The following is a 26,604-nucleotide window of genomic DNA, read 5'->3' as shown; positions in this document are numbered from 1 at the left end:
TTTGGACTAAAAAAAGGCCTGTAAACTTGGCAATCCTTCATCAAATGATAAGATTTTTCGATCAATGTTTTCCTTAAGGTGAACTCTATTGCTTGATACTTTCCTCCAAAATTCTCCAGCGACTTTATGTCTACAGATTGAGTCTGAAATCGTGTGTGCTTATAAAGAACTTTTCATTTTCTGGCTTGAGAAAATATCTTTTCAAAACAAAATTGAACGGATAGCGAAATGGAACATAAACTTGCTTCGTGGACGAATTTTTATCTAATTTTCGTATATTAAAAGGCGAGAATCTTCAATACTGATTATTAGAATGTTCATAGCAAACTTGAGTTCTACTAAAAAGTCTTATTTCATCGGGCGAGCTTAGAATTTCTTTTGATACATTTTATAAAAGAAATCAAAAGACTTTAACGACCAATTACCGACACATTCAACTCCTGTTTTTCTTTATACCTCTATGAATATATTGTGCAGTGTATGTATGTATGGATGTATGTATGTAGCCCTTTAGATAAAAGAAGGTCCGTTAACTTTAAAATCCGTCGACGAAGGATACTCGGGCATGAACGGTATAGCACGTGGTACTGTTTCCGTCTGGTTGTAATCCATGTATGATTTCATTAGTTCATTGTTTTGAAAATGTTGTTGTGTTTTTTCGAAGTCGTTGTATGTGTTCATTGGTGCAGGATATCTGTATTCGTATTTTGATTGGCTGTTACAACAATCGATTGGAGCAATAGGTCGATTCGTGTATCCTGATTGGTTCATTTGTTGATCTAGATAATTCCATCGGCCAATGGATGCGTCATAATGGTTCAATGATTTTCGTTCGGAAGCGAATTTCGGATCGAAGCAATATGGCTTTTTAAAATCTGTAAGTGTAAGAAAAAAATATGATAGAATGATATGCTCCCCTATAGTCCCGCTGCTGAGGTCGAAAAAAGTGGCTAGAAAACGATCTCTTAGATCTAACTTTTTTTGGTGGAAACTCGCAAATTAGTATGTGTAAATTACGAATCGAAAAAGTTTCCGCGATTTTACTTTGTCTTTCAAAATCAACTTAAAAGTTGATTTTAATCGATTTTAATGAATCTATAAGTTTCTAGGTCATGAAATGTCACTCAAATTTTGAACAATAAGATATTCACATGGAGTGCTTTTTAATATTAGTCTTAAAACTTTCCACAATAGTCGATTGCTTGTTGAAGAAACGTAGGAGTGGATCCCTAATGTCTTACCTGTGTCTTCCATTCGCTTTTCTTTGCCATTTGATGGTCTGTCCTCTTCGTGTGATTTACTAAAATAAAGAAAGGAATCAGGTAAAGTTATTGCTGGGATCAGGGAAATGATATAGCAATTACTATATTTACTATATCATTTCCTTGCTGGGATTCACTCCAAATTTTGATGTTCATCCACCAAACTACTAAATTTTCAAATTGAAAATAAGACATTTCCCGTCCTTATGGGTTATTAATAAATTCGTTATTGATTCCTCCAATGACTGAAAGTATGACCAGGGATGTATTCAAGTCGATCCTACTTCTAGTAGAAACAATAGAAATTTTTCAAGAATTTTTCATCGTCTCACACTTTTAAAATCAATGATGAAATTATTGGCTCTCATACACCTAATCTGGTAAATCTAAAGTGTTCAACCTTCACTTTTTTAGCATATCAGAGGTCGAATTGAAATTAATCATTTTTTTTGGCCCTCTTTCTTGGCAATTGAAGCGTTGAAGGTGTCCCTTGTTCAAGGAGTTGGTAAACATACCTTTTGTCTTTTTCTTGCTTTCGAAAACCTTTTGCGAACGGGTTATGTTCAATCTTCAATTGTGTTATCTAGAAAATGATAGAGAAATTATTATACTGTGGTTCAAAGTCGACGAATGAACTTTAATGAAGTTTAAAGGAACATTAAAGCAGTAAAGTGTAAATATTGGGTAAACCAGGTGTTATTAAAGAGAACAATTAAAATCACGTGTCCAAAACAAACTTGTAAAACAATTGAAACAATTAAAATCAGCCATATTTGTTTTGAATTTTTATTTTGACATGTGACATTTGTTTTTAGTTTGTATCCCGCTGCACCGTATGCAGTTTATGTTGTTTACAAATTTCGTCAGTACTTTTATGCCCCTTTAAAGAGAATATTTTGTAGTTTTCCGTTGCGATTTTTTTTCGTGATCAAGTGGTGTTGAAATCAATGATTCGGTTGGGATTTTTTATCCCGCCAGAAAAATTCGTAACAGAAAACTGTCAAATATGTCAAAAATGTCTTATTCACTTTAAAAGGCATCATTTTTCTCCTTCAATCTGCTTACGCAGCATTTTTAAGCAGAGAAAGAACAAGTTTTTATCCCTTCACCGCCATACGAGCAAAAATTTTGTTCATCGGTTTATTCTGCTATGTCAGCATAGAGGTGCGCCTTCTTTCTATATCTTTCTATATCAGAAACAAAAATATCTTTAAACTCAAGTTGGAAATTGAGAGCTTTTACGGTAAACAAAAACATCATTATTATCATCTCGCTTACCTGTGAATTTTGATATGCGGTAACAGCGATGAACTGACATTCCGGAAACGCATAAGTGTGAAATGTTTGGTATTGTAATTGATAAATGTCAGTCGCTTGTACCACATGAATACGAGGTTGATATCGGTGCATTGAGTTCAAAATGAGCTAAAAATTATAAAATATACCCTATCAATATACATGCTTTTAAGAACTATTGTTCTACGGCCAAAATATTAAGAAAAAGTTAAAAACATTTTAAGGCGTTTCGCAGACTCTAAAACACTCAATTTGTTATGAAATTGCACAAAATGATGAAAATAAGAACATGTTAGAACATTCTAAGGCTTAAATCCCCAAAAGGTTCTTGTGAAAAAGCGTGTATTTAAAGAACCTTACATGCCCATGCTGATCACAAGTATTGTTGGTCAATTTGACTTTTTGAAAAGTAATTTGTTGTTTCATCCATTGTGCACCGGTCAAAGGTGATTCTGGATGGATATAAAAGCGGACAGGTGGTAAAGGTTCGGCTTTTCCGGCGATCACCCAATTGAAATGATGGAATTTATAACGGTTGTCATCAGCAGGTGTGACGTCAAAAAGGACGAAATATTTTTGTGTTGATTCCAAACCTTGCAGTGTGATCTGTGGCGAAGGAAACATTCGCCTAAAATTTCAATAAATGAATTATTAATTATCAAGTATTCACAATCTAGCCACTTTTTCTACAACCAATTTCTAGTGTTTGGCTGCAATTTCTTAGTTTCATTAAAAAAGCAAAATAATATTTACTTAAAAGATTTTGAGAGATCCTCCATACAGTGGATCCCCTATAACTCCAACACTCGCGGGGAGTACAAATTTGTTCAGGTTTAGAAAATTCTGAGTTATGGAGTAAGGTTTATAAAGGCATAGTTAACTTGTTCGAGTTATGGAGACATTCGAATTATAGAGGTTGTAGTTTGGAGGTATATGGTTTATCTGTAGTCAAGATTTGGTTAATTTCACTCGAAATATTTTTGAAAATATAAGAATCAAATTTTGGTATTTTGGTAATGTTAAACGTGTAAATCAAAGACTTTACAAAATCAACCCTTCACCACGACTAAAGAAAGAAGCCCGATTCCTCCTTGGGTTTCACAAAAATATTATGATACATGTTTTTGTTTCAAGAACAAACTATATAAGAACATTACGCTTCAATGGCTAAGATGTCAAGAACAAGTTAAAAACATTTTAAAACTTTGTGGACTCTAAAACAGGCTATTTCTTGAGTTAAATAAGAATATGTTAAGAACATTTCTAGGCTTAAAACTCTAAAACTTCAGAACGACTTAAAAAGACTTTTTTTCATGTTCTTTTTAAAAGAAAGTGTTATACCTTCCAGTCTTGGTGATGATCATCTCCGTGCAATATTTATCAAACCTCTCGATCATTGCTTTATTCTCCAGTGTCATTTTGATTGGTGAATCCTTCGGTGTAACCACTGTCCGCCTATTAAATCGAGATGATGGCCAGAATTTTTGATATCCGAAATGAGATGGTGGGTAGGGTGGTGGTAGTAAGGGTGTATTGAAATTGTTGGACGGGTTTTGGGTGGCCCCGCTCTCCGACCAGAGGGCGTATCGATCATATTTATTAAGTTGTGGGTGGTCGTTGCTGTTGTTGTTTGTGCTGTAGTTGTTGTAAGCTGTATCCAGATAACCTGCATGTATGAAAATAAAAGACGTGCTTTAAGCTTTTTCAAGCAAAATAATTGAAAATCGAAAGAAAATTGTTTTCGAAAACCCCCGAGGCTTCTGATTGGTCAAGCGCTGAAATTCCATTGTAATGTCACGTGACCTAGGTAGGATTTCCCACCTAACCACGACACACTTTTCAGCAAAAGTACGACATCTAGCCCTTCCGCCTTTATAAATCTATGGACCTCTACTCACTGAGAAACTTGGCTAAAATTTCGTCCCTGCTGGGAAAAATACCTGTTTTTCGTATCCTTCCTTGAAGTTAAATTGAAAAATATTACACTCCGAAACCATCCCCACTGATTTTTTTGACCTGAACACAATATAATTTTTTAACCCGCTTTGGGAAGAAGTTCCACCGGGGCTGCGAGATAGAGGCGTACTATTGAAGCAGTTGATGATAAGGACGTCAAGCGCTGTACAATAATATATAGGTGTTACACGATAATACGATGACTGTTACGGGATAATATGAGTTTGCATATCTTAAGACTATTTATAATAGCGTAAATTTAATTTCTTTAGACTCTCTAACATCTGGTGCAGCTAGACGAGATTGAAATTTCATCAACGAATTACGTTATATTTGGCCTTTTATAATTATTTAAGAATACTATTAATCAAGATATTTAATTGTAAATTGTTTTAGCTAATCGTCTTATTAAGAGATGATTTCGCAGCAAAATACAAATACAGTAATAAAAGATGACAGCATCGTTTCTCTCTTTTTAAAATAATTTTTGACCTTAGCTTATTCTTATCCACCTCGACAATTGTCTATCTTCTCATTATAGGCATGATGCATCAATTAGAACATCTAACACTCAACAGTAAACACGAAAATTTCCAATTATAAATCATCTTCGATCCTGATTTGAACAAGCCTTACTTAAGTGGGCAACCCTCTACTGAACCGTACAATAGCAATATAAAAACAAAAGTGTTGGCCAGTCCACAGGTAGGCGTTCTTTTTATTTGCATACCATAAAAACTACACAATATATTCAGATATTCTGTACGTTCGGCCCACCTCTCAACCAATTCCATGTCAACAGCAATAAAAAAATTGGCAAAAGATGACAAAAACTTTTTGAGGCGAGACAGTTGTTTTAATTGGAAGAATATGTAGTCTACCAAGCTAGACGACTGATTCAGACATAGTAGAAATCAAATACAATAGTGAAGCTTATCCGTTTTTGGACGTTTGTGATTGTGATTCTAATTCTTCGTAATGCTATATACATGCCGTGGGCTTTTTTTAAGAAATTCCGCAATGACAAATTTGCTGGACATTGGCACGGAAAGGGTCAAATGGTTAAAAATCATATTATGAAACTGTACTGACCTTCATTTATTTCTTTTGGTTGTTGATGCGGGTGATGTGACGTCACTGGGTGTTGATTGGTTGTTGGTTCATTGGTGACGCTCAAATTCCCATCAGTTGAATTTGGTCCCAGTCCATTAGTTGATGGATAGAAATAATTTGGGTACTGAACATTGTTATTGAGTGAATTTGTTAAAAAATGTGATGTGTTAGGTTCCGATTGGTTTGTTTCATGATATGTGATGGTATTGCTTTCTGATGGTGGTGTAGGTTTGTCACCAATATTGTTGGCGGTGGTAGCTTTACCGGAGCTTGCTGGTGGTGATGCTACAGATACTGTATTTTGTTGCAGTGATAGTTGATCATGTGTGGATGTGATATCTGGTGATGTTGTTGACGATGGAGTGTTGCTGTTGTCTTCACTAGTGTAATGTATGGTGCCAACAAAGTCGCTTGCTGGTTGATGACGAGGATCACACCATGAATCACTCATTGTTGAGAAGAAAGAAAATTACTATTGACGTATGTGTAGTCAATTCCAACACGTTTTTCTTTTCAAAAGTATTTTATTCGAAAGTGAAAGACTCACACTTACACTCTGTTGGGTGTTGGGTATATACACACACGCGTTTAGCGAAAAAATTTTATTTCTTGATGTGATTTCACGCGAATATTTTCCTCACTTGTTGCCTACTATTTTTCTTTTTTTTACTACCGTTAAAATCTTTCTCAGCTCGTCGCTTGTTCTTTGAGGAGGTGCTGACTGACTAAACACCCCAAGTCCAACGTGAGAAATGATGAAAAATAATATATAAGGTAAAAATAGGGATTGAATCGGAGTTTTTTTTTAATGAAATGAAAATATTATTCTGATATAGAAAGGTTCTATACCACAACAGAAAGAATTGAGAACAAAGGGATTGCACCTTTGGTGTGGAAATACGGCCTACATTAGATACATTTTAACTGATATCATTTCATCAATATTTTTTGATGGTTAACGCCTTCCAATTGTCCTGAATATTTTTCTTTCGATTTTTTTGTAGAGTGAAAAGGACTTCGTAATGTTTTTAAACCTTTTTTTTACTTATTTTTATGAGAATGTTATTGTTCTCAGATTTTCTTTGTTTTTTTGTGTTTTTTTTAACTCTAATGGAATTTTTCTTGTTTTAATTCCAGTTTTTATCCAAGCTGTCCAGTAAATTATTTAATATTTTCGAAATTTAATCTTTCTTTTCCGGTGTTTACCTAACGCTCGTCTTCAAATATAATGAGTATTTTACAGTAGCGTGGCGAGTCGTCCAAAATTGGGGTAAACCGGGGAGAAAATCTTTCAAAATTGGCCTTTTGGTGCTCCACATTTTTGGAATAAGTAGCCAAGCACAAAAACTTTTCATTTTAAATTTGGATTTCCGATTTTCGATTTATGGCCAAAAAAGTTCTGATTTTAGGGTGTAAAGGGCTGGCTTTCGACCAATTTGTCTATCGGTGCTCCTCCAAATAATCAGCTGCAGTCTCTTTCAAATTTTGAGTCAAAACGTTTCGTCTACTTTATTCACTACTTTATTCACTGACAAATTGACAAATTACACGGGTTTCAAATTAAGAGATTAAAAGACTCAAAGCAACTCATTTTTCAGAAATGGCGAACAATTAACAACAGTTCTATATATTGTGCTTAAATGTGCGAAAGCGGTTTCCTTTTTAATTTATTAGAGTGATTTTGGTCATAAATTAACTAATAAACGTCCCCTAGAATGCAGACCCCTCCTAAAAACACCAAAAGAATCAAAAATCTTTGAAAATTTTTAAACTTGAACACTCCTTGTGCTGTTGGTGAAAATTTCATGAAGTTTGGTTGACTAGTTTTTGAGATATGCAATTTTTTGATTTATGATGTCATCAAAAATGGGTTTTCAGCCAAAATCTGATGATGATGATGTGCGATAAATCACTGAAAATTTGGACACGCATTAAATTTATAACTGAGACCATTCTCTGAATTTTTGTACAATTTTCTAAGAAATTAGGGTGTTTTAAAGACCGCAAAGCCTTAAAATGTTCTTAACTTGTTCTTAATATTTTGGCGAAGGAAGCCTTATGTTTTTATAGTTTTGTTTTTATCAAAAGGCGCGTAACAGAAAGTTAGAAAGATCAGAATACACGTTTTCTTTTTTATAAGGAACCTCAACTTTGCTCTGAGCCTGGAGTTCCTTATATTATTTTTACAGAGAATTTAAGCCTCAAAGTTCCTTATCGATTTTTTTATTTACATAGCTGCTAAGTTTGGAAAACCATCTCTTACTGTTCCTTAAAACTTGTTTTCTTATTCTCAGCCTGAGCAGTTCCTAAACAATTCCCTATTTTTTGGACCATTTTCAGCCTCGAGTTCCTTATAAACGTGTTTCTTATATAAAAAAAAAACGTGTATCTGGATTGTAATGAAGTCGGATTTCCCATCTGCTTACGTTATAATGTGTGATGCCGGCCTTCATAATATTAAATCAAAACATATTTTTGTTTTTCCCATCACACCTACGCCATTACAAGGTGTCATATTTTTATCCCCAGCTTTCATTAACGCGTAAAAACTCCCCAATTTCATAAAAATTAAATGAACTCTCTTTTAATTTTAAGAATAACGTAAGAAGGATATTTTTTTAGATTTGCGATAATTTTTTTATTTTCAATTTTCACCTAAAAATAACAGCAAACTCTGTCAATTTTCAAGGCAGTCTAGCATGTTTGACAACTAATCCGGACATAGTAGAAAGTAATGATTGAAGGAACAAATTGTGGTTTATAATATCCCTTTATATTATCCCTTAACAATTGTTTGTATACTTTATTTCACTTTTTTTTTATAAGAACATCCATAATTTTTGAAGCCTGGGGATGCTCTTAACTTTTTAAGTTTAAAGCATAAAAATGTTCTTAACATGGTCTTATTTTCGCCATTTTTTTAGTATTTTTGTCTATTTTCCTATGAAATTCGATTTTCTAGAGTCTCCAAAGCCTTAAAATGTTCTTAACTTGTTCTTAACATTTTGGCCTTCGAAGCCTTATGTTTTTATAGAGTTTGTTCTTATAAAAAACGTGTACACAGATTCTGAATGATTCTATGTACATGTTCATTTAACTATAAGGACAATTTTATTTAAGAACACGAGCCTCAGTTTTAGGCCGTCAAAACAATATAAATTTAAGAGCAATCTCAGGCTCAGCCAAAATTTACTGGTTCTTATAAAAATACAAGCGTGTATTTTCAAGATAATGATCTGATGGTCACCATCTTTACGTGAATCAATTTCAATAACGTTGATATATATGTGAAGAAATAAGAATTCTGTCCAACTATCTTCTTTCAGGATATTTGGGTGACAGAGCATGTGTATGCATTTCGTCTTTATTGGGACTCACTAGCATACACTGCATACTGTACTGCATATGATTTAAAATCGCGGTAAAAAATAAGCACATCCAAATCTAAGGATCTGCTAATATTGAGAGCCTCCAATATTAAAGAGGGAACGGAACATCTTGATAGCCTAAAATATTTCTCATTTTTAACGTGCGAAGGTCACATATTTAAAAATAAGTTTGTTTTTGTTTTTTAGATCAGTATTTTCTGATGTAATGCTTTATTCCATTTTACCATTGATATTTTATCTCAATACTGAACGGTTTACACGTTTTTTTTTTATTAGAACACCTAAAATTTGGCTGAACCTGGATGTGCTTATTTGTTTAGAAATTTTCAGCCTAAAATGTTCTTAAATGCGTTCTTAATTTTTAAGACTACTCTAAATCGACAATATCATGCAAAATAAAGAGCACTTAATATTGGTAAAATTTGGACAATATTTGACTCTCGATTTTAGAAAATTCATCACTAAGTTCAGTTAAAACTGCTTGAAAAGAGGAAACAATTGTAGTTTCTTGTCAGGTTGAGGCTGGGCATGTTCTTAAGATGTTCTTAATTTTTCGACGAATTTCAGCCTCAATGTTCTTATAAACTGGGTTCTAATAATAAAAAAAAACGTTTATTCCATTCTCCGCACACCACGCTTTGCTCTAAATAGATGTGGTGATCTCAATGTGTTCTAATGTAGATGTTTATGATTGACGTTTGTTTTGATGCGATTGGTTTTCTTTACCCAATCACCTCGCTCCAAAGCTCTTTTAATATTCATCACAAATCTGGATGCGAAAGTTCAAAGTAGTCTTCTAACCTTTGTAGATTCTCTTGCGGAGCCAGGGGATTTAGTTTTCCTTAACATACCACGCTTTTCCTTAAATTTTGTCGTCGAGCACGCAACGTAATGATAGGCTAGTGAAAGAGTAACAACAAGCCGAATCGGTATGAAGGCTCAGCAATAGTCGAATGTTTGTTTGCTATGCGTACAAGGCGCTGTTTCTTCCAAAATGATCTTGAATTGACCAAGCGCTACTTCTTCAAAAATGGACATACAGCACCATGGTCAGCGACAAATGAAAGGCTCGAAGTGTTGTTTATTGACAATGTCTACTGATGCAAATCCGCCATTCCAACTTCAATTCTTGCATGGTTGCTAGATGGACAGGCCCCTTAAATTGGGAAAATTCTAGTTGTCATCAACGATCCTGTTGTTTTTTTTCCGCAGAAATTCTAAGTCCCGAAGAGCATGGGTATTAAGTTTACAGACCAGAATAAACTCATGACGTAAGTTTGAGGATTGTGCAAGGGCCCGCAGTGCAATCTAAATTAAAAAAAAAAAAAAATAAAAAAAAATAAAAACATTGACCAAGAGCCAAAACGTGAATTTCAGGCGCCATTTTGGATTTGCTTCGGAGCAAGAATGCCACGGTCGCAGTAGAATTGGCTTTGTTTAGCCCACGCACCCAAAGACAGCCCGAGCAAATCATTAAATTTTATGCGAATGCCCGCGATTGAATCGTGAAAAGTACTCTGAAATTTCAGAGTGTCAGCCATCAAAGAAAACCCGAGAACCTTTGCAGGTCTTCTTGCAGAACCATTCCCTTTAGAGCGCATGTGTGGAATGCGTGGAGCACGAAGACCTGATTGGAGGTTATACTACATGTGATTATTCTGGTCTGTAAATTTAATATCCACGCTATTCGGGACTTAGAATTTCTGCGGAAACAAAACAACAGGATCGTTGATGACAACTAGAATCTTCCCTTAAATTGCCAGGACATAAGGCTTTGATGATGGCCAAAATATTAGGTACATGTTAAGTGGACTCGAAAACACCCAATTTCTTAGGAAAATGGATAAAAAAAAACTCAAAAATGGTAAAAATAAGAAAATGTTAAGAACATGGCTTAAAACTCCAAAACTTTTAAGAACATCCAAAGGCTTCGAGAATTTTGGATGTTCTTATATAAAATGTGTATAACACGGGTGCTCTCATGAAATGACTTAGAGAAGGAGAAGGAGAAGAAGCTTAAACCAAAACTGCCCATGTTTTTCAAGTTGAACTGTTGAGCCCAATATCTATCTGGTCTTTCCACCTTGTTGAAGGTCTTTTACACATTTCATGCAGTCTGGGCTTTAGGAAGTCGTCCCTGAAGCCACTTTGACGAGATTATCAAGGATGACATATGACCATATGGTCGAACCAAGAGAGACATCTTATCTAACGCCAACTAACAATGAAAGGTAACTTCAAGCCGGTTTCTTATTTCGACATTACGAATGTGAATCCGAGAAGCGATCTTCATCTTCTAATTTCAAGTACTACAGTAGCGTGTAGACAGGAGGGGTGCAAACTTTGTGTAGGAGAACCGATTTTTTGACACTGTAATTATCTATTCATAGTCATGAAAATGCTCTCTTACACAAATTTTGCGCCCCCTTGTCTACGCTACTGTACTAACAGTATCTGATTTTCAGTGTCCAGGTTTCTAAGACATAAATCGGTTTATTTTATCTGAGACATTTGGGATTGCTTGCATTCTTAAATATTACGTCAGCGAAAAATTTCAAGTGACTTGTTGGTATTTTACAAACTGGTCTGCGTATAGGTATATGCGTATATGCGTATAGGTACTATAACATAATATATACGTGTACTTTACATAATGAAACTAAATGTTTATTTAAATTGACCGTACTGCTGAGGTTTAATAGGTGTATTTACTGCGTCCCCAGTCAGTCAGGATCCTAGCACAAATTAAGACTTACTGGCGTAGAAAAAAATATGCCACTATTTGAAGATTTCAGTCATGCCATAAAATTCTTGGGTATGTAACTTTTCGAAATACAGTTTTACAATTGGGCCGGTCTTTGCTTTCCCGTGATAGCGGCTGTAAGTTAAAATTGAATTTCTCGAAATCTTCTCAAAACTTTGTTTTTTTTGCTGACAGACAGACAGACTTTTTCGAAAGAAAAAGGTTAATTACCCATTGAAACTTAGCATTTTTTGTTGGTTGAAGAAGGTAACATATCATTACATTAACATATTTTTAAAGTTCATAACGCCTTTTTTTGTAATTAAATTGCTAATTACTCTTGATAGAATAAATTCACAACTTTATAACGACATTTTTTTGTTAAAAGTGTAAGGGAACTCAAACTGGCTGATGAGATGGTGGTTGCACATTAATTTTTTCTTTTCAGAGAAATATTGTATTTCCCAAAGCAACACAGGAGAAAAATCGTTGAATCTTTTGTATTTTTCACGCATTTTCTAATCCACTAATACATGGGTCGAGGGCATGTATGAGAGAACAAAAGAGCGAGGATAGGCAAATCAGGAAATACAAAAGATTTGCTGTGGGAAATGAAATTATTTTTTACAAAAGAAAAAATAAACGTGCAACCATCTCTTTTCATCCACAACTTATAAGACCCACTAGATCAAAAGTTAAGGGTTGGTACCGGAAAAGCCTCCCCCCCCTAATTCTGAACCGCCCCTGAAAGCCCTAGGTTGAATAGGGTTAACAGATATTCACACGACTTTCTCGCCTGAACTTCAAATTTCGAAAAACGAGGAAATAACTAATATTCTCGATCTATATGACGCAGATTGTAGGTAGATCAGGCGGTAAACAAGATACATCGAATCGAAAAGGTTTACAGGCTTTGAAAACACTGCAACTAATAATGCTCAATTTTACTGTACAAGCCCTTACTGGGGTCGAGGTGCTGCAGAGGAGTAGTATCTGTTGGAGATGGCGTTTTGTAGCGTCCCCAGCTGGTCTCCGTGTACCCAAAGCTATGTGACACGTTTCTACAGCACACTTTGCACAATGATCGTCTCCGTAGCGAATGGCAGTCCTGCGTGATGAAGAACCGCACCCTTCTCAAAGTAACTCTGTTAATATACATATGGGCATAAAACGAAACACCATAGACCTAAAAGAGTCAACCTTTAGACTACCCTTTTTTTCTTTTGGTACAGTTGTACTTTCAAGGACCCTTGATATCTGGTTCATCCCCTAATAAGCTTTTTGTAACACCATTCATCCATTTCTTAATGTAGATGGGGGATCGAAAAAATAATTTCTACAAATCCCCACGATTATGAAAACTGAGAAGAATCCAAACCAAGGGAGCTCTTGCATCTCTTAACGACCCTATGAAGTAACATCGGGAAACCAAAAGGCCCACTGCAGATACTATAAACGACTATACATTAGTACACCTCTTATATTTTCTACCTACAATGTTCGTACTCTCTATCAAACTGGGAAATTCCATCAGCTCTGATGGTATTGATGCGGTCATCGGGGTACAAGAACAGACTTTTTCAACGGATCCAATATTTGGAAAGTGGTCAGACAATAAAAATTGACTCTTTTTCACAATCTCACTTCCTCTAATATAGTTGGAAGCGTTGGTTTACTAGTATCCAAAATGTGTCTCAGGCATTAAATTCATCTCAGACTGCATCAGTCATAGGACTAGCACCCTTATTTGGGAGCTAATTTGGGATTGGGGTCTACACTCAAAATCGATTCATAATCGTGAGGGAGCTTAAATCAAATCATTGAGTGTTTGGGGCCTTCGTTCCCTGTCGTATTTTCAGCTTTTTCATGCTTACTGATAGCATCCACCAGTAACATAAATAAAGCCTTGAATACATGAGGACGCGGCCTCGGGTGAAACAAGGCATGTCCCAAATATATTTTGCGTGACGCGCACCGCTTCCAATTATTCCTTAACGTTCATATATAGCTCAAAAGAATCATATCAACGAGCGGATTTCGAAAAGTGCAGGGCCAAAAATTTGCATTAAGCCAATCTCAAGATATCGGTCAAAAATTGATTTTGACGTTATAAAATACATCGAAAAAATACGTCAAAAGTAAGATTCAAATGACGTTATTATTGAAAAACAGCGATAACTTCAATTTTAATAATGCAATCAACACCAAATTTTGACTGGAGTTGTAAATTAATGATTCTGAAATATTTGTTAAAAAATTTTCAGAAAATTTGAATGACGTCATTTGTTGTCGGGAAAAATTAAAATACGTCAAAAAATGCTGACGTCATCATGAATTTTTCAATTTTTTTTTATGAAATATTTTAAAGTCGATAATTTACATCTCCAGTCAAAATTTTGCTTTGATTGTAGTAATTTAATCGGAATTATCGCCTTTTTTCAATAATGACGTCATTTAAATTGTCTTTTTGACGTTTTTTTTCGATGTATTTTATAACGTCAAAATCAGTTTTTGGCCGATATCTTGAGATTGGCTTGTTGTAAATTTTTGACCCAGCACTTTTCAAAATCCTCTCGTTAATACGATTCTTTTGAGCTATATATGAAAGTTAATGAATAATGGGAAGCGGTGCGCGTCACGCAAAATATATTTGGGACATGCCTTGTTTCACCCGAGGCTGCGCTTATAACTTTAATTCATCAATTTAAAGTTTCTTGTTATAGAAACAGTAAAGCCACCACGGAGAAATATTTAAGTTTTACATTTTAGATTTGAGAATTTAAAAGCGTTCTCAAAAATGAGTTACTCTTAGGTGCCAAATAAATTTGAAATTTCGAAATTTTAATAATCATTACGTGATCAATCCTAGGGACGACAACAATTTTATTCTCACTTCACAAGGTAATAAAAGAAACAAGACGACCCGAAGTCGAAAATTTCGCCTAAAGTTTAAACTGCATAGGAAAAACAAGAAGTAGAGATGGAAGCTAATCTGAAATCTACTTTACATCAAGCCTTGATGAAACAATTTCATAAGAACAGCGAGGCTCGAAATCGCTAAAAAAATTAACCAATTTAAGAACAATAGTTGTTTTATTCTTAAGAACTAATAACTGAAGGGTTATAAGAAAAATAAATATGCCCATATTGTGTGTCATCCCTTGTTTACTTTGTAAGAACTGATTACCGAGCGAAGGGTATATCACCGTCTATCAAGAGTTATTGATTTGATTCTTATAAAGTAAATGCTTATAATAGTAGAGGCCACTATGTCTTCCCGTGTGCAGCAGCTTGTGCAAAGGGATTTAATGATTGAATATCGTTCCTTGAATGTAGAATATCAAAATCTGAAAGGTGGAACCGGGTGTGACCACCCGTTGCCATGGAAACTGACATCATTGGTTACTATGGTAACCAAAATAAAAAGTCGTCAAAATTGAAAATTTTTTGTTCCATTCGAAAGAGCATAAAAAACTGATAACGAAAAAGGTCACAACTTACATCTGAAAATGAAAATATCAGGACGTCATCGAAAAATAAAAATTTGCCAAAATTCAAAAAATTTTAGTTTTTTGGAAAGAATACCTTCCAGTGAACATAAAATATTATTATGAAAACGTTTGAAATTCGTTAAAAAAAAGTTTATTGGCCAAAATTGACATTTTCAATTTTTGCCTGTCGAAGGTTGGAGGAGCTTGGGGTACGCGCAGTGCCCAGCACATTACAGGCAAAATTTAAAAATACCAATTTTGGCTAATAGACCTCTTAAAAAGGATTTTAGACTTTTTCGTAATAATATTTTATGTTCACTAGAAGGTATTCTTTCCAAAAAACTAATTTTGATTATATTTAGATAAATACGATATACCTTTAAACGTTTTGCCTTTACATGTTTTGCCTTAATGATAATCCAGAATCAACGTTTGCATAATAAGTAATCTGCTGTATATTTTTTGACCTACCTCGGAGGTCTTTTAATTTAACATATGTTCGTTCTTCCGTTCGTTCGCCTGGTACTAGCTTTTCTCGGGATTGGACTATTATTTTTTTCTGATTTTTGCATAGTGGTGAAAAATGACAGTACCCAAAAGGTGACGGAGCCTGATTTGAAAACAAAATTTGGGGGCAAATTTGGGCCAAAAAGTGGTTTTTCGATTTCTTGTGAAATTGCTTCATTTGTTTTCTCTGATTTTTACACAGTGGTGCGAAATTATAATACTTAAAATGTAAGACCTCAAGATTTTTTAAAAGAAAAAAGTTTTAGCCAAATTTGGTTCAAGTTTTGGATTTATGGAAGCTTTAAAGAGGTAGATTTATCTTTACATGAAAGAAAAGATTATTTTTGTTTGTGCCCAAAACTTAGCATGACTCCTTACCTCTAAAACATCGGAAAGCCAATGTGAAACAAGCTTTATCATGTTTTTCAAGCTTACGTATCCCTATGCTATGATGTTATCTTTTCTTTTTACTTCGAACATTTTCATCTTCATTCAGCATGTTTCCGACTATGTATTTCAGGTAGGTCCATTCAACATGTTGCTTATTATTTTTAAAACCTTAGTTTGGAAATCCCCACGATTATGAAAACTGAGAAGAATCCAAACCACATTACCAATGTTTTTAGATATTTAGTAATCTTGGAACACTAGTAAGATTATAGAGGGTATTTTAAAGAAGGAATGACATTTATTGCATCAAGTTAAAGGTTTTTATTTCGAATTTTATCTTCTCGGCACCACAAATGATTTCAAAGCGCGTTAAAGTACGTTTGGAAAGTAGAGTTTTAACTCTTAGTTTTTACATTAGACTTAAGATTTAGAACCTTAGGATCTCAGGATTTAAAAGCTCAAATTTGCTCAAATAAGGCTTGGAATAAAGCCTAGAAGCCACCGAACCCCTCCAGAATCGAAATATTCTATGAAAGATAGTGAGAGTGCTAAAATAGCAATTCTTGCCCGAACTTTAAAGCGGCCCGGAATCTTCGAGTTAGAAAACTTCTAGTTAGCAATTTTCGAGTTTGGAATTTTCGAGTTTGGAATTTTAGAGTTAGCTAAATTATGACGCCATAAAAGTGCAAATTATGACGTCACTCGACTCAAACTCGATTTTTCATTTTCGAAAAAAGATTTTCGAGTTAGGGTTAACTCGAAAATCTCTCTCTTTTTCGAAAAAACCTTTTCGGGTTAGCTAACTCGGAATTTATTTTTCGTTCACAAGTTTTCGAGAAAAAATTTCGAAAAAGAAGTAGACGGAAGGAAGTTTGCTTGTTTTTCTTCCTCCTTTCTTCTTGCATAATCTTTTGAAATTTCCCAAATTTGGTATTTTCTTAAATTTTACACCTTTACAGTGCACTTTTTCCCACTTGCTCACAAATCAACCCTTACAGTGCACTTTCCAAAGTCCAAAAATCCTACCCTTAAGGGCCGCACGTCGACCATTGGTGAATGTTTTGGTGGAGTAGATAGTTTTGGTGAATGTTTTGGTGGAGTTGATGGTTTTGGTAAATTTTTTGGTGGAGTAGATGGTTTTCGTTAATGTTTTGGTGGAGTAGATGGTTTTGGTTAATGTTTTGGTTGAGTAAATTGTTTTGGTGAATGTTTTGGTGAATGTTTTCATGGAGTTGATGGTTTTGGTGAATGTTTTGGTGGAGTAAATTGTTTTGGTGAATATTTTGGTGGAGTTGATGGTTTGGTAAATCTTTTGGTTCTGGTGAATGTTTTGGTGGAGTAGATGGTTTTGGTGAATGTTTTGGTGGAGAAGATGGTTTTGGTGAATGTTTTGGTGGAGAAGATGGTTTTGGTGAATTTTTTGGTGGAGTAGATGTTTTTGGTTAATGTTTTGGTGGAGTAGATGGTTTTGGTCAATGTTTTGGTGGAGTAGATGGATTTGGTGAAACGTTTGGTGCAAGTGATGGTTTTGGTAAATCTTTTCGTTGAGTTGATGGTTCTGGTGAATGTTTTGGTGGAGTAGATGGTTTTGGTGAATGTTTCGATAGTGTAAATTGTTTTGGTGAATGTTTTGGTGGAGTTGATGGTTTTGGTAAATTTTTGGTGGATCTGGTGGTTTTGGTGAATGTTTTCGTGGAGTTGATGGTTTTGGTGAATGTTTTGGTGGAGTAAATTGTTTTGGTGAATATTTTGGTGGAGTTGATGGTTTGGTAAATCTTTTGGTGGATCTGGTGGTTTTGGTGAATGTTTTGGTGGAGTTGATGGTTTCGGTAAATGTTTTGGTGGAGTTGATGGTTTTGGTAAATTTTTTGGTGGAGTAAATTTGGTGAAACGTTTAGTGCAACTGATGGTTTTGGTAAATCTTTTGGTGGAGTTGATGGTTTTGGTGAATGTTTTGGTGGAGTAGATGGTTTTGGTGAGTGTTTTGGTGGAGTAAATTGTTTAGGTGAATGTTTTGGTGGAGTTGATGGTTTTGGTGAATGTTTTGGTAGAGTTGATGGTTTTGGTGAATATTTAGGTTGAGTAAATGGCTTTGGTGAATATTTTGGTGTAGCTGATGGTTTTGTTGAATCTTTTGGTGGAGTAGATGGTTTTGTTGAAACGTTTGTGCAACTGATGGTTTTGGTAGATCTTTTGGTGGAGTTTATGGTTTTGGTGAATGTTTTGGTGGAGTAGATAGTTTTGGTGAATGTTTTGGTGGAGTTGATGGTTTTGGTAAATTTTTTGGTGGAGTAGATGGTTTTCGTTAATGTTTTGGTGGAGTAGATGGTTTTGGTTAATGTTTTGGTTGAGTAAATTGTTTTGGTGAATGTTTTGGTGAATGTTTTCATGGAGTTGATGGTTTTGGTGAATGTTTTGATGGAGTAGAAGGTTTTGTTGAATCTTTTGGTGGAGTTGATGGTCTTGATAAAACTTTTCGTTTAAAGTTGATGGTTTTAATGATTTTTTTTGTGGAGCTAAGGTTTTTAGGTGAATTTTTTGGTAAATTAAATAATTTTATTGAGAATCTTTGTGTGAAGCTGATGGTTTTTTTGAAACTTTTGGTTGAGGTGATATGGTTAGGTGGAATTAACAGTTTAGGTGAATCTCTAAGGTGGAGTTGATGTTTATTGGTGAACATTTTTGTTGAATGGACTGTTTAGGTTAATCTTTTGGTGGTGTGTTGATGGTTGATGGGTTTTGTGGATCTGGTTATGTTATTTGGTTATGATAGCCTTGTGTATGATAGTTTTGTGAATTTGTTTGTCGGAGTTGGGAGAGTCTGCTGGCAGAGTTAAGGCTCAAATTGTAGGGTATAAAGCAAGGTGGGGGTCCCACCCGGTCTGTGACACCATGATGTGTTCGAAAAGATGGTTTTACTACAGCTCCTTCTTACAGACCTGGTTGGATTATTTCAGCCAGTAGGGGTAAAAATGATGACGTACCGAAACTCGATGGGGATTGATATTCCCATTGTTTTATGACTGGGGATTCAAATTCTTTTGTTTTCAAGTCAGAAAATTCAGTGGGAATGAGAAAAATGGCATGATATTTTGTGGCGAGGATTGGTTTATTTATTTATTTTAGTGGGGACAAAAATTGGAGGATAATTTTCCACCAGGGACGATATTTTGCGAAAATTTTCCAGTGGGAAGGGTTCCCAGTGGGTCTGTGGAAAGGGGGTGTTTTACTATAAAAAACTTTGTAAAAAACTTTTTAATTTCCATAATTTTCCATAATTTCTGAATCTGTACTCCAGGATAGCGTGTTAAGTTTTCAGCTATATTGGGGAAGTTTTGAAATTTATGACAGATAATTTTGGTCCCAAAGAAACTCGAATAAAAAGCATCGAAAAACTGATATTTCGAATTATCAGAGTACAAAAGAACAACAATATTTTTAAGAGTTCAAATTTCAAAGTTTGCAATAAAATGGAAAAGAAAATCACAGTTGTTTTTAATTACGATATTGCAGTTCTTCTCTGTTTGTTGGAGTTTAGATAGCAAATGATAAAATACAACAGAATAAAATTGTTATCTTAAAGGGGCAATCTTTATCACTCTTCATAATCGTCTTCTTTTTCTCCTTCTTTTCTTAATTTTTCAACGGAATAAAAAACAAGCCATTCTGAAAGTTATGTAACAGTCGGTCATTTTGAAACTAAGACGGATCCACCTCTAGCTCACGCAACGTCCTACTTTTGTCATACGTCATACGATATGCTTTGTTTTTGATGAATCATAAGAAAGCAAGGTTTGAATTTTGCCAAAGCTTATTACAAGGTTAAGAACAACCCTAAGCGTCAGATTACAAAGTTTGCGTAGAAAGCCACAAAATCCTGATTTTTAGTGCCTTTTATGCCCTTGAAAAGAAGTACTAAAAAGGGCTTGAGGAAACCACAAATTTATTTTTACAGGACCACGTGTAAAAGCTATTTCGATATTATTATAGCTTTTCGGGGAAAATTATTATATAATATTTGACTTAGATAATGTGCCCTTCATAATGTAATTTTGGCCTGCAAAATTGACCCATTCGATTGAACCTAAGTAACATAAAGTTTCCGTTGAACATAAAATTTCGGTTGTACATGAAACTTTGCAACCCTCGGTATATAAAACCTCTGTCTCACAGCTTTTTCCTCAGTGGGGATTAAAAATTCTTATTGAACACTCAATGGGGATGGAAATTTTATTGTCCCAAGGTTAAAAAATCCAGTGGGAATGGTTTTGGAGTGCAATTTTAAAACATTGGATCTCGAATGGGGATGAAATCAAAGTCAAATTCCCCAGTGGGACGACTGAAATTCCAGGGTATTTTCCAGCCGGGGACGAAATTTTCCAGTGAGGCTGCCAGCGGTCTGTGACACAGGGGTGTTAAAGCCAGTAAACTGGTTAACCCCAAAACGCCAAAAATCTATACTTAGCTTTGGGACTTTCTTTTTGGACGAAGCAAACCCGACACCTAGGTTAAAAGTGTTCCTATGGCCTGGGACTTCGAAAAGAAGAATGTATTAAAAGTCCATTTCAAAAAAACTTCAAATAGGAAGATGAAATTTGTTTTACCTGATCAAAAATTGTTTTGAACAGAATTTAGCAAAATACAACCAAAATATGGCCGGAAAAAGTTTAAAAATGACCAAGGGAGTATTAAAATATTCTGTTGCAAATAATTCATACTTTTTTTCTCGGTAAGAACCTTTCCCGGGGGGGGGGGGTTACTAGGGCAAGATGAAAAAGTAGAACATTTGAGAACATTTTGGAATTTCAGTTCCATTCAGGGTCTCTTTTTTCGCAAATTTCGAGTCCCACGTAGGGTCCATTTTTTCGAAACTCAGCGGAGCACCCCCGTCGGTCGACAAGGGAAGTACCCCCACCCCCCGGGGAACCTTTCTCGTAATTTGTGTAGCCAGTTACCATTATGGCAAATATTTTCTTGCAAAACCTTGCAGAATTTGATGCAGGATCATCTCTCAACCCGGGTATTTTTTCTCAACTGTTAACGGTAATCTTTTTGGACCTACGAGTGGATACCTCTTAAAACCACATACCCCTTAAAACCTTCAAAGTTGGGTTTTGACCTCTCTTAACCTCCAAACTTAATTCAATATTGTACAAGAAAAGCTTAAGCGGTGTAAAGATCCAGCAGTGTTTGGTAGTGTCAACATATTTTTTCGTTGCATAGTCGCGTAAATTTTTTTGATGTGTGGAGCAACTCCAGTCGGGCGAACGATAAAGAATTAAATTATTTTACTTCTTTAAAGTTAATTAAGTATTTGTCAGGGCCTGTGTGCGCAATTATCAATTGACGAGTCCAAACTAAAAATCAAATTTTATGACTTTCTATTGTGCACATGCGTAAGAAAAACCACATATAATTAATAGCTCCGAGTGATATGTTCAAATCTTTCTTGCGCAAAATACCTTAATACACGAATATTACTAGTCATTTTATTAACACGAATTGAAAAATTTCGTGTTAATAAAAACGCCCCTTAATTAAAACCAGCCGTGGTGTCCTTGAAAAAGCACTAAAATTCGTGTTAATTTTTGGCGTGTTAATACACTCTTCTCGAGATGCGTAAATTTATTGTTGTCCTCGTTTTCAAACAGATTTCATTGCTATGAAATTATACATTTAAACCAATTTAAATTCCCAAAAGGCAAACATTAACTCTAAAACAAAATTACTTGAAATTCAAAATGTCTCATGAGGTGTAAATAACACAATTATCATTGTGAATATGTAATTTTATAGCAATGAAATCTGTTTGAAAACGAAGACAACAATAACTTTATGCATCTCGAGAAGAGTGTATTTCAAGGCCGTTGAATACTTCCCTAGTAATATTTGTGTAATAAGGTATTTTGCGCAAGAAAGATTTTTATCACTCGGAACTATTAATTATATGTGGTTTTTCTTACGCATGTGCACAATAGAAAGTCATAAAATCTGATTTTTAGTTTGGAGTCGTCAATTGATAATTGCGCGCACAGGCCCCGACAAAGTCAAATCTTTTCAACCAGTTGCATTTTAAGGGCCCATTCCGCTGCGCGCTGGGCCAATAATTCACTTTTTTTACAGACTCTAATATAGCTACTTTCATAAAGTACCTAATTTAAAAAATTTTAATTATCACAAATTGTCATAAAATTCGAAGTTATTGAAAATTATACCAAAATCCCTTCAAAAAATCATATTTTTTGGACCTAGAGATTACACAAATGAATTTAAGGTCACAAAACCGATACTTTTTAGGTACCTATACTTATTGTAGGTACGAAAAAAATCATTTTCTTCTCCATGGTTGCACCCCAAAGAAATCGTAAGGCTGGTAGTGGCCAATAAAATCTGAAAATCGACTTTCTCAAAACATGGTCAATTTGCATACCAAAATGTCACAAATTTGATGGAGATTTAGAAAAACATTAGTAACATTCATCAAAAATGAAGTCAATAAAAATTTTGACCCTTCAAAGCCGTTTTTGATAAATAAACAGGCGCAATCGTATTATGGGTATGAAATCCTGAAAAATACAAATATTGTTTTGGGAATGGATTTCTAGCAAGTATTTGATCAATTGAATCACGGTTCAGCACCTGAATTGCAATTTTACAGTTTCAGTAAGTTGTGAGCAAGGGGTCAATGTTTGTAGGTTTTAAGGTGTGTTAGTGTAGGTTTTAAGGTTAATTTGATTTTAACGTACAGTTTTGAAAATATTTAGGTACCATTGATCTAATTGTAGCATTAGTAACTTTTCCAGTGAATCACTGTTCAAAATTTGAGACCAAAACGATTATTTTATAAAAAGTTATTCAAGAAAACCATTTTGTAGGTTTTAAGGGGTAAATCGCTAAGATTGCATTTTTTCACCAAGTAAAAAAAAATTTCTTAGCAGCTTTTACAAAATACCATACCCAGGGAAGAAATTCATAGGTAGCCTAGACTCACCAGAAAAAGTTTCAGCCCTTACTGTTTTCTCTATCAGGATATAGGGGGTACCTTTTTTGTTGTAGGTTTTAAGGGGTATCCACTGGTAGGTCCAATCACCATCCGTCTTTAATCCAATTTCTTCCGATACATTTACGCGCGCAGTGCAAAGGATCCACTCACGCATTAGCGCGAACCTTTTTTAGTACTCTTTATACCAGTTTATACACCTTTTTTATTTATCATTTTATAAGATCACGAAGAAAAAGGTTAAGATGCCCAAGATTTTAAGAATACATTCTTTAAACCCCTTAAAAGTTCATACGTGAATGAACAAATAATATTAGTTTTTTTTTGGGGGGGGGGCTTAGCTTACGGACTAAAGTAGGCACACAGTTAACTCCCGCTTATTCGAACTTCTATTATTTGAATCTTTCCTGGGAATCTTTCTAAAAAAAGTTCGAACTTATTGTTTTAATCCCGTCCAGAAGAATTCCTCATGAAATACTCTCTGTAATTCGAACATATAAGATTCCCCGTTCGACTTCGAATTAACAAGATGTATGTCTTTCATTTCTTAACGGGGAAGAATGGGAACATTCGAGCCTCAGACAGGTTCTAATAAAAAAAAGCGTGCACATTATGTTCATTAAGGATTAAGAAGTGGTTTTTTTTTTTTTCGAAAAGTGGGAAATGCCTTTTACCAGATCCGTTGTGATGAAGATAATGAATATGTGTGAGATAGGGAAAAGGAAGATCAATTATTCATTTCCTACACTTAACCAACACAACTGGAATACTTACTTCTCTATATTGAGCTGTTTTGTTTTGAACATTAAGGGTCATTAACTTCTATCAAAATCAAAGTACGTATCACGCCTAGAACGAATCGGAAATGCAGACCTTAAACTCTTAAACAAAGAAAATTAAAGACAATTTTAGCCTTAAATATTGCAACAATGATGAGAACCATAGAGCACAGGCTAAACTTTCCGGTTCTTACAACAAAACGTATCTTCTAATAATTTGTTGTTGAGGATTTGATACTCTTCCTATGGAAAAGAAGAGAGAAAAAAAGAGGAGATGAAGAGAGATACTTAAGAGCAATCGGCAACAATATTTTTGTCAGTTCTACCGTAAACAGCCAACGAGGAAGGTTGGGAACTTCAATCTTTTGATTCGAATTTCCTCCAACATGATGGATGTTGATCTATCAAAAGACACAATCAACTTTTTATCTGCTCTTTTTGTCATTATTTGGATACTATGCGCATGCGCGTGTTATCGACGTTTTCGCATCTGGAACCGTACAGAGGACAGCATATCATTTTACATCGTTTTCCTGTCACTGAGCTCTTTTATCCAAGTCAGCTTGACAGTCGCTTGGTTTGCACTTCAGACGCGCACGCGTTGGGATATTCCAAATCATGTATTAAAAGCGCTGCTTGTTATTTGGTTAACATGTGCTGGCATTCTGAACTGTTTGACCGTATTGTCTGTATTGGAGGTTTGCCGCCAGCTCAAAGAATGTGTTGTAGGCTGGTCTGTAATCAAACGTCAAACATCGTCAACCAAACAAATGGGTCTGTTGGCAACAGTCGTATTTCTTGTCTCCTTCCCTATAGTCTTTCAAGGAAATGCTGCATATTATAAACCATTTGACCATTTGGTGTATATTGTAACATGGTGGTTTTGGCTTGAAGCGGCGCCTCATTTCGTGGCTATCTTCGCGGTAATCAAAGTGTTGTATGATTTGAGAAATTCAAAAACCGATTATTTCATCCGACAAAAACCATACAAAATAATCGGACTCTATATTATATATTCGGTCACAACAATCCCTTGGCTCCTCTTAAACTTAGCTGAATGCTCAAAAATAGGGGTTGCAAACAATGACATTTATTTCGTGTTTTTTTACACGCGCACTTTTGTGCTGCCTATCGCGAATCTGTTGCTATCAGCAACAAGAAAACGATACAGTCACGATTTTATCAACTCTAAAGATATCTCTTTGACTATGTACGATTAACAGTAATTATTTTGAAAATTCGAGATTAAAATCTATTAATTATTATGATTTTTTGTTTAAATATTATGGAATATAAAAATCAAATTCTGTAGTCTAGAATTTCAGATTGCCATTTACACTTATGCTCTGCCGATTTTTACATTTTTAACTCGATAGCACTTTTAATCTTAAATTGGTTTTATGATCTTAATCTTATGCTTTGTACCCTTTTCTCACCAGTTTGAGCTTTCCATCTGCTTAAAATTCAGCCCAAAGAGATCAATGATTTTTGCTGTGTAATAAGCTCATTTTTTATCTGGAGCACCAACACTTTAATACCAAAAATCTACGTTAAGAGAAGTAATTTAGCGGAAAAAAATTTCGCCAAATTCGCCAAAATTTCTTCCCGCCTAATTAAGATTTATAGGCCAAATTTAGTTATTTTATCAAATCGCCAAAATAAATTCCACCAAATTGCACCAAAATTGGTGAATTGGCTCATTCGCCAAAATTTCTTCTTTTAAGGTAATTGATAAACTTTGTTACTACAAACGACCCCAACTTTCATAAAAACAGTCGAAATTGGTTTTAAAATATCGGCTTGTTTGCAAACAAGAATAACTTCTATAAGAATATTAGGGTGAGATTTCAGAGTTAGAACAATAGGTCTATTGTTTAGAACAATAGAAAAATAAGAATAATGCTCACCCTCAGCCAAAGTACACTATTCTTATATAAAAAAAAGCGTGTACTATTTTTCAAGGGAAAAATCAACTTCTACTGGACACTGCATGAGGAAGCTTAAACATAAATCTCCCACAAAAAATTCAAAAAATTCAAAATATCTTAAAATGATGTAATTTATTGCAAAGTCGTTGGTGGTACCTTAAAAACATTTATATTTTAGTTACTCACTGATATGGTTTGCGTGGTTTGTATATATTTTCGACTCGGAAAAAGAGAATTTAGTCGAGGGGATTCTTCTTTTTCGCAATAAAGTCAAGCGAGGCCAATTTAATTATTTGTTTAAAGGGAACATGACTAATAACACCTCGTTACCGATCACCATTGTTATGGCTTGCGGCAGAAGTGTGGAACCATTATCTTTGCACTCTAAAGAACAAATGAGTGAATCACTTCTGCTGACTGGCTTTATTAGAAATTTTAATAGAACAAGAATTTATTTAGAGAGTCCAATTTTATTTTCATTGTTGAGTACTCCTAATTTCACAAAATTTTGGTAAGCTTCTTTGGAAAAACGGAAAGGAAAGTTTCGGAAAGTTTCCTCATTTCGGCAAATCGGGACGAAAAATTTCCCGATTTCCCTGATTTCCCAAGAGAAAAAAATTCCGATAAAATCGGATTTTCCGATTTTTAAAGATTGGATTTTTTGGGAAAATTCTGCGACTTGGAGCTCTCCCGCTTTTTGGTGAGACGAATAAGTTATACTTCTTAAAATTAAAATCTTTAAAAATTACT

General features: G+C 34.8%; 2 protein-coding genes across 2 annotated transcripts; both read right to left on the bottom strand.

Moving 5' to 3' along the window:
* Window positions 1-462: 462 nt before the first annotated feature.
* On the bottom strand, window positions 463-6,362 carry LOC136822000 (T-box protein VegT-like). Its single transcript, XM_067078218.1, has 7 exons — window positions 5,607-6,362; window positions 3,900-4,224; window positions 2,919-3,186; window positions 2,541-2,687; window positions 1,778-1,845; window positions 1,242-1,300; window positions 463-875 (listed from the first exon to the last, which is right to left on the bottom strand). Exons 1-7 carry the CDS (start codon window positions 6,076-6,078, stop codon window positions 511-513), a joined length of 1,704 nt encoding a protein of 567 aa, XP_066934319.1. The 5' UTR covers window positions 6,079-6,362; the 3' UTR covers window positions 463-510.
* Window positions 6,363-17,619: 11,257 nt separating this feature from the next.
* On the bottom strand, window positions 17,620-18,537 carry LOC136822031 (adhesive plaque matrix protein-like). The gene has a single exon (XM_067078251.1). The coding sequence runs from the start codon at window positions 18,535-18,537 to the stop codon at window positions 17,620-17,622; it is 918 nt and encodes a 305-aa protein (XP_066934352.1).
* Window positions 18,538-26,604: the final 8,067 nt, after the last annotated feature.

Source organism: Clytia hemisphaerica, unplaced genomic scaffold (assembly GCF_902728285.1).
Source record: "Clytia hemisphaerica strain Z4C2 unplaced genomic scaffold, Clytia hemisphaerica genome assembly, whole genome shotgun sequence".
In the NCBI taxonomy this organism is placed as follows: Eukaryota; Metazoa; Cnidaria; class Hydrozoa; order Leptothecata; family Clytiidae; genus Clytia; species Clytia hemisphaerica.
The sequence above is the reverse complement of the archived record's forward strand: the minus strand, read 5'-3'. Positions and strand labels throughout refer to the sequence as shown.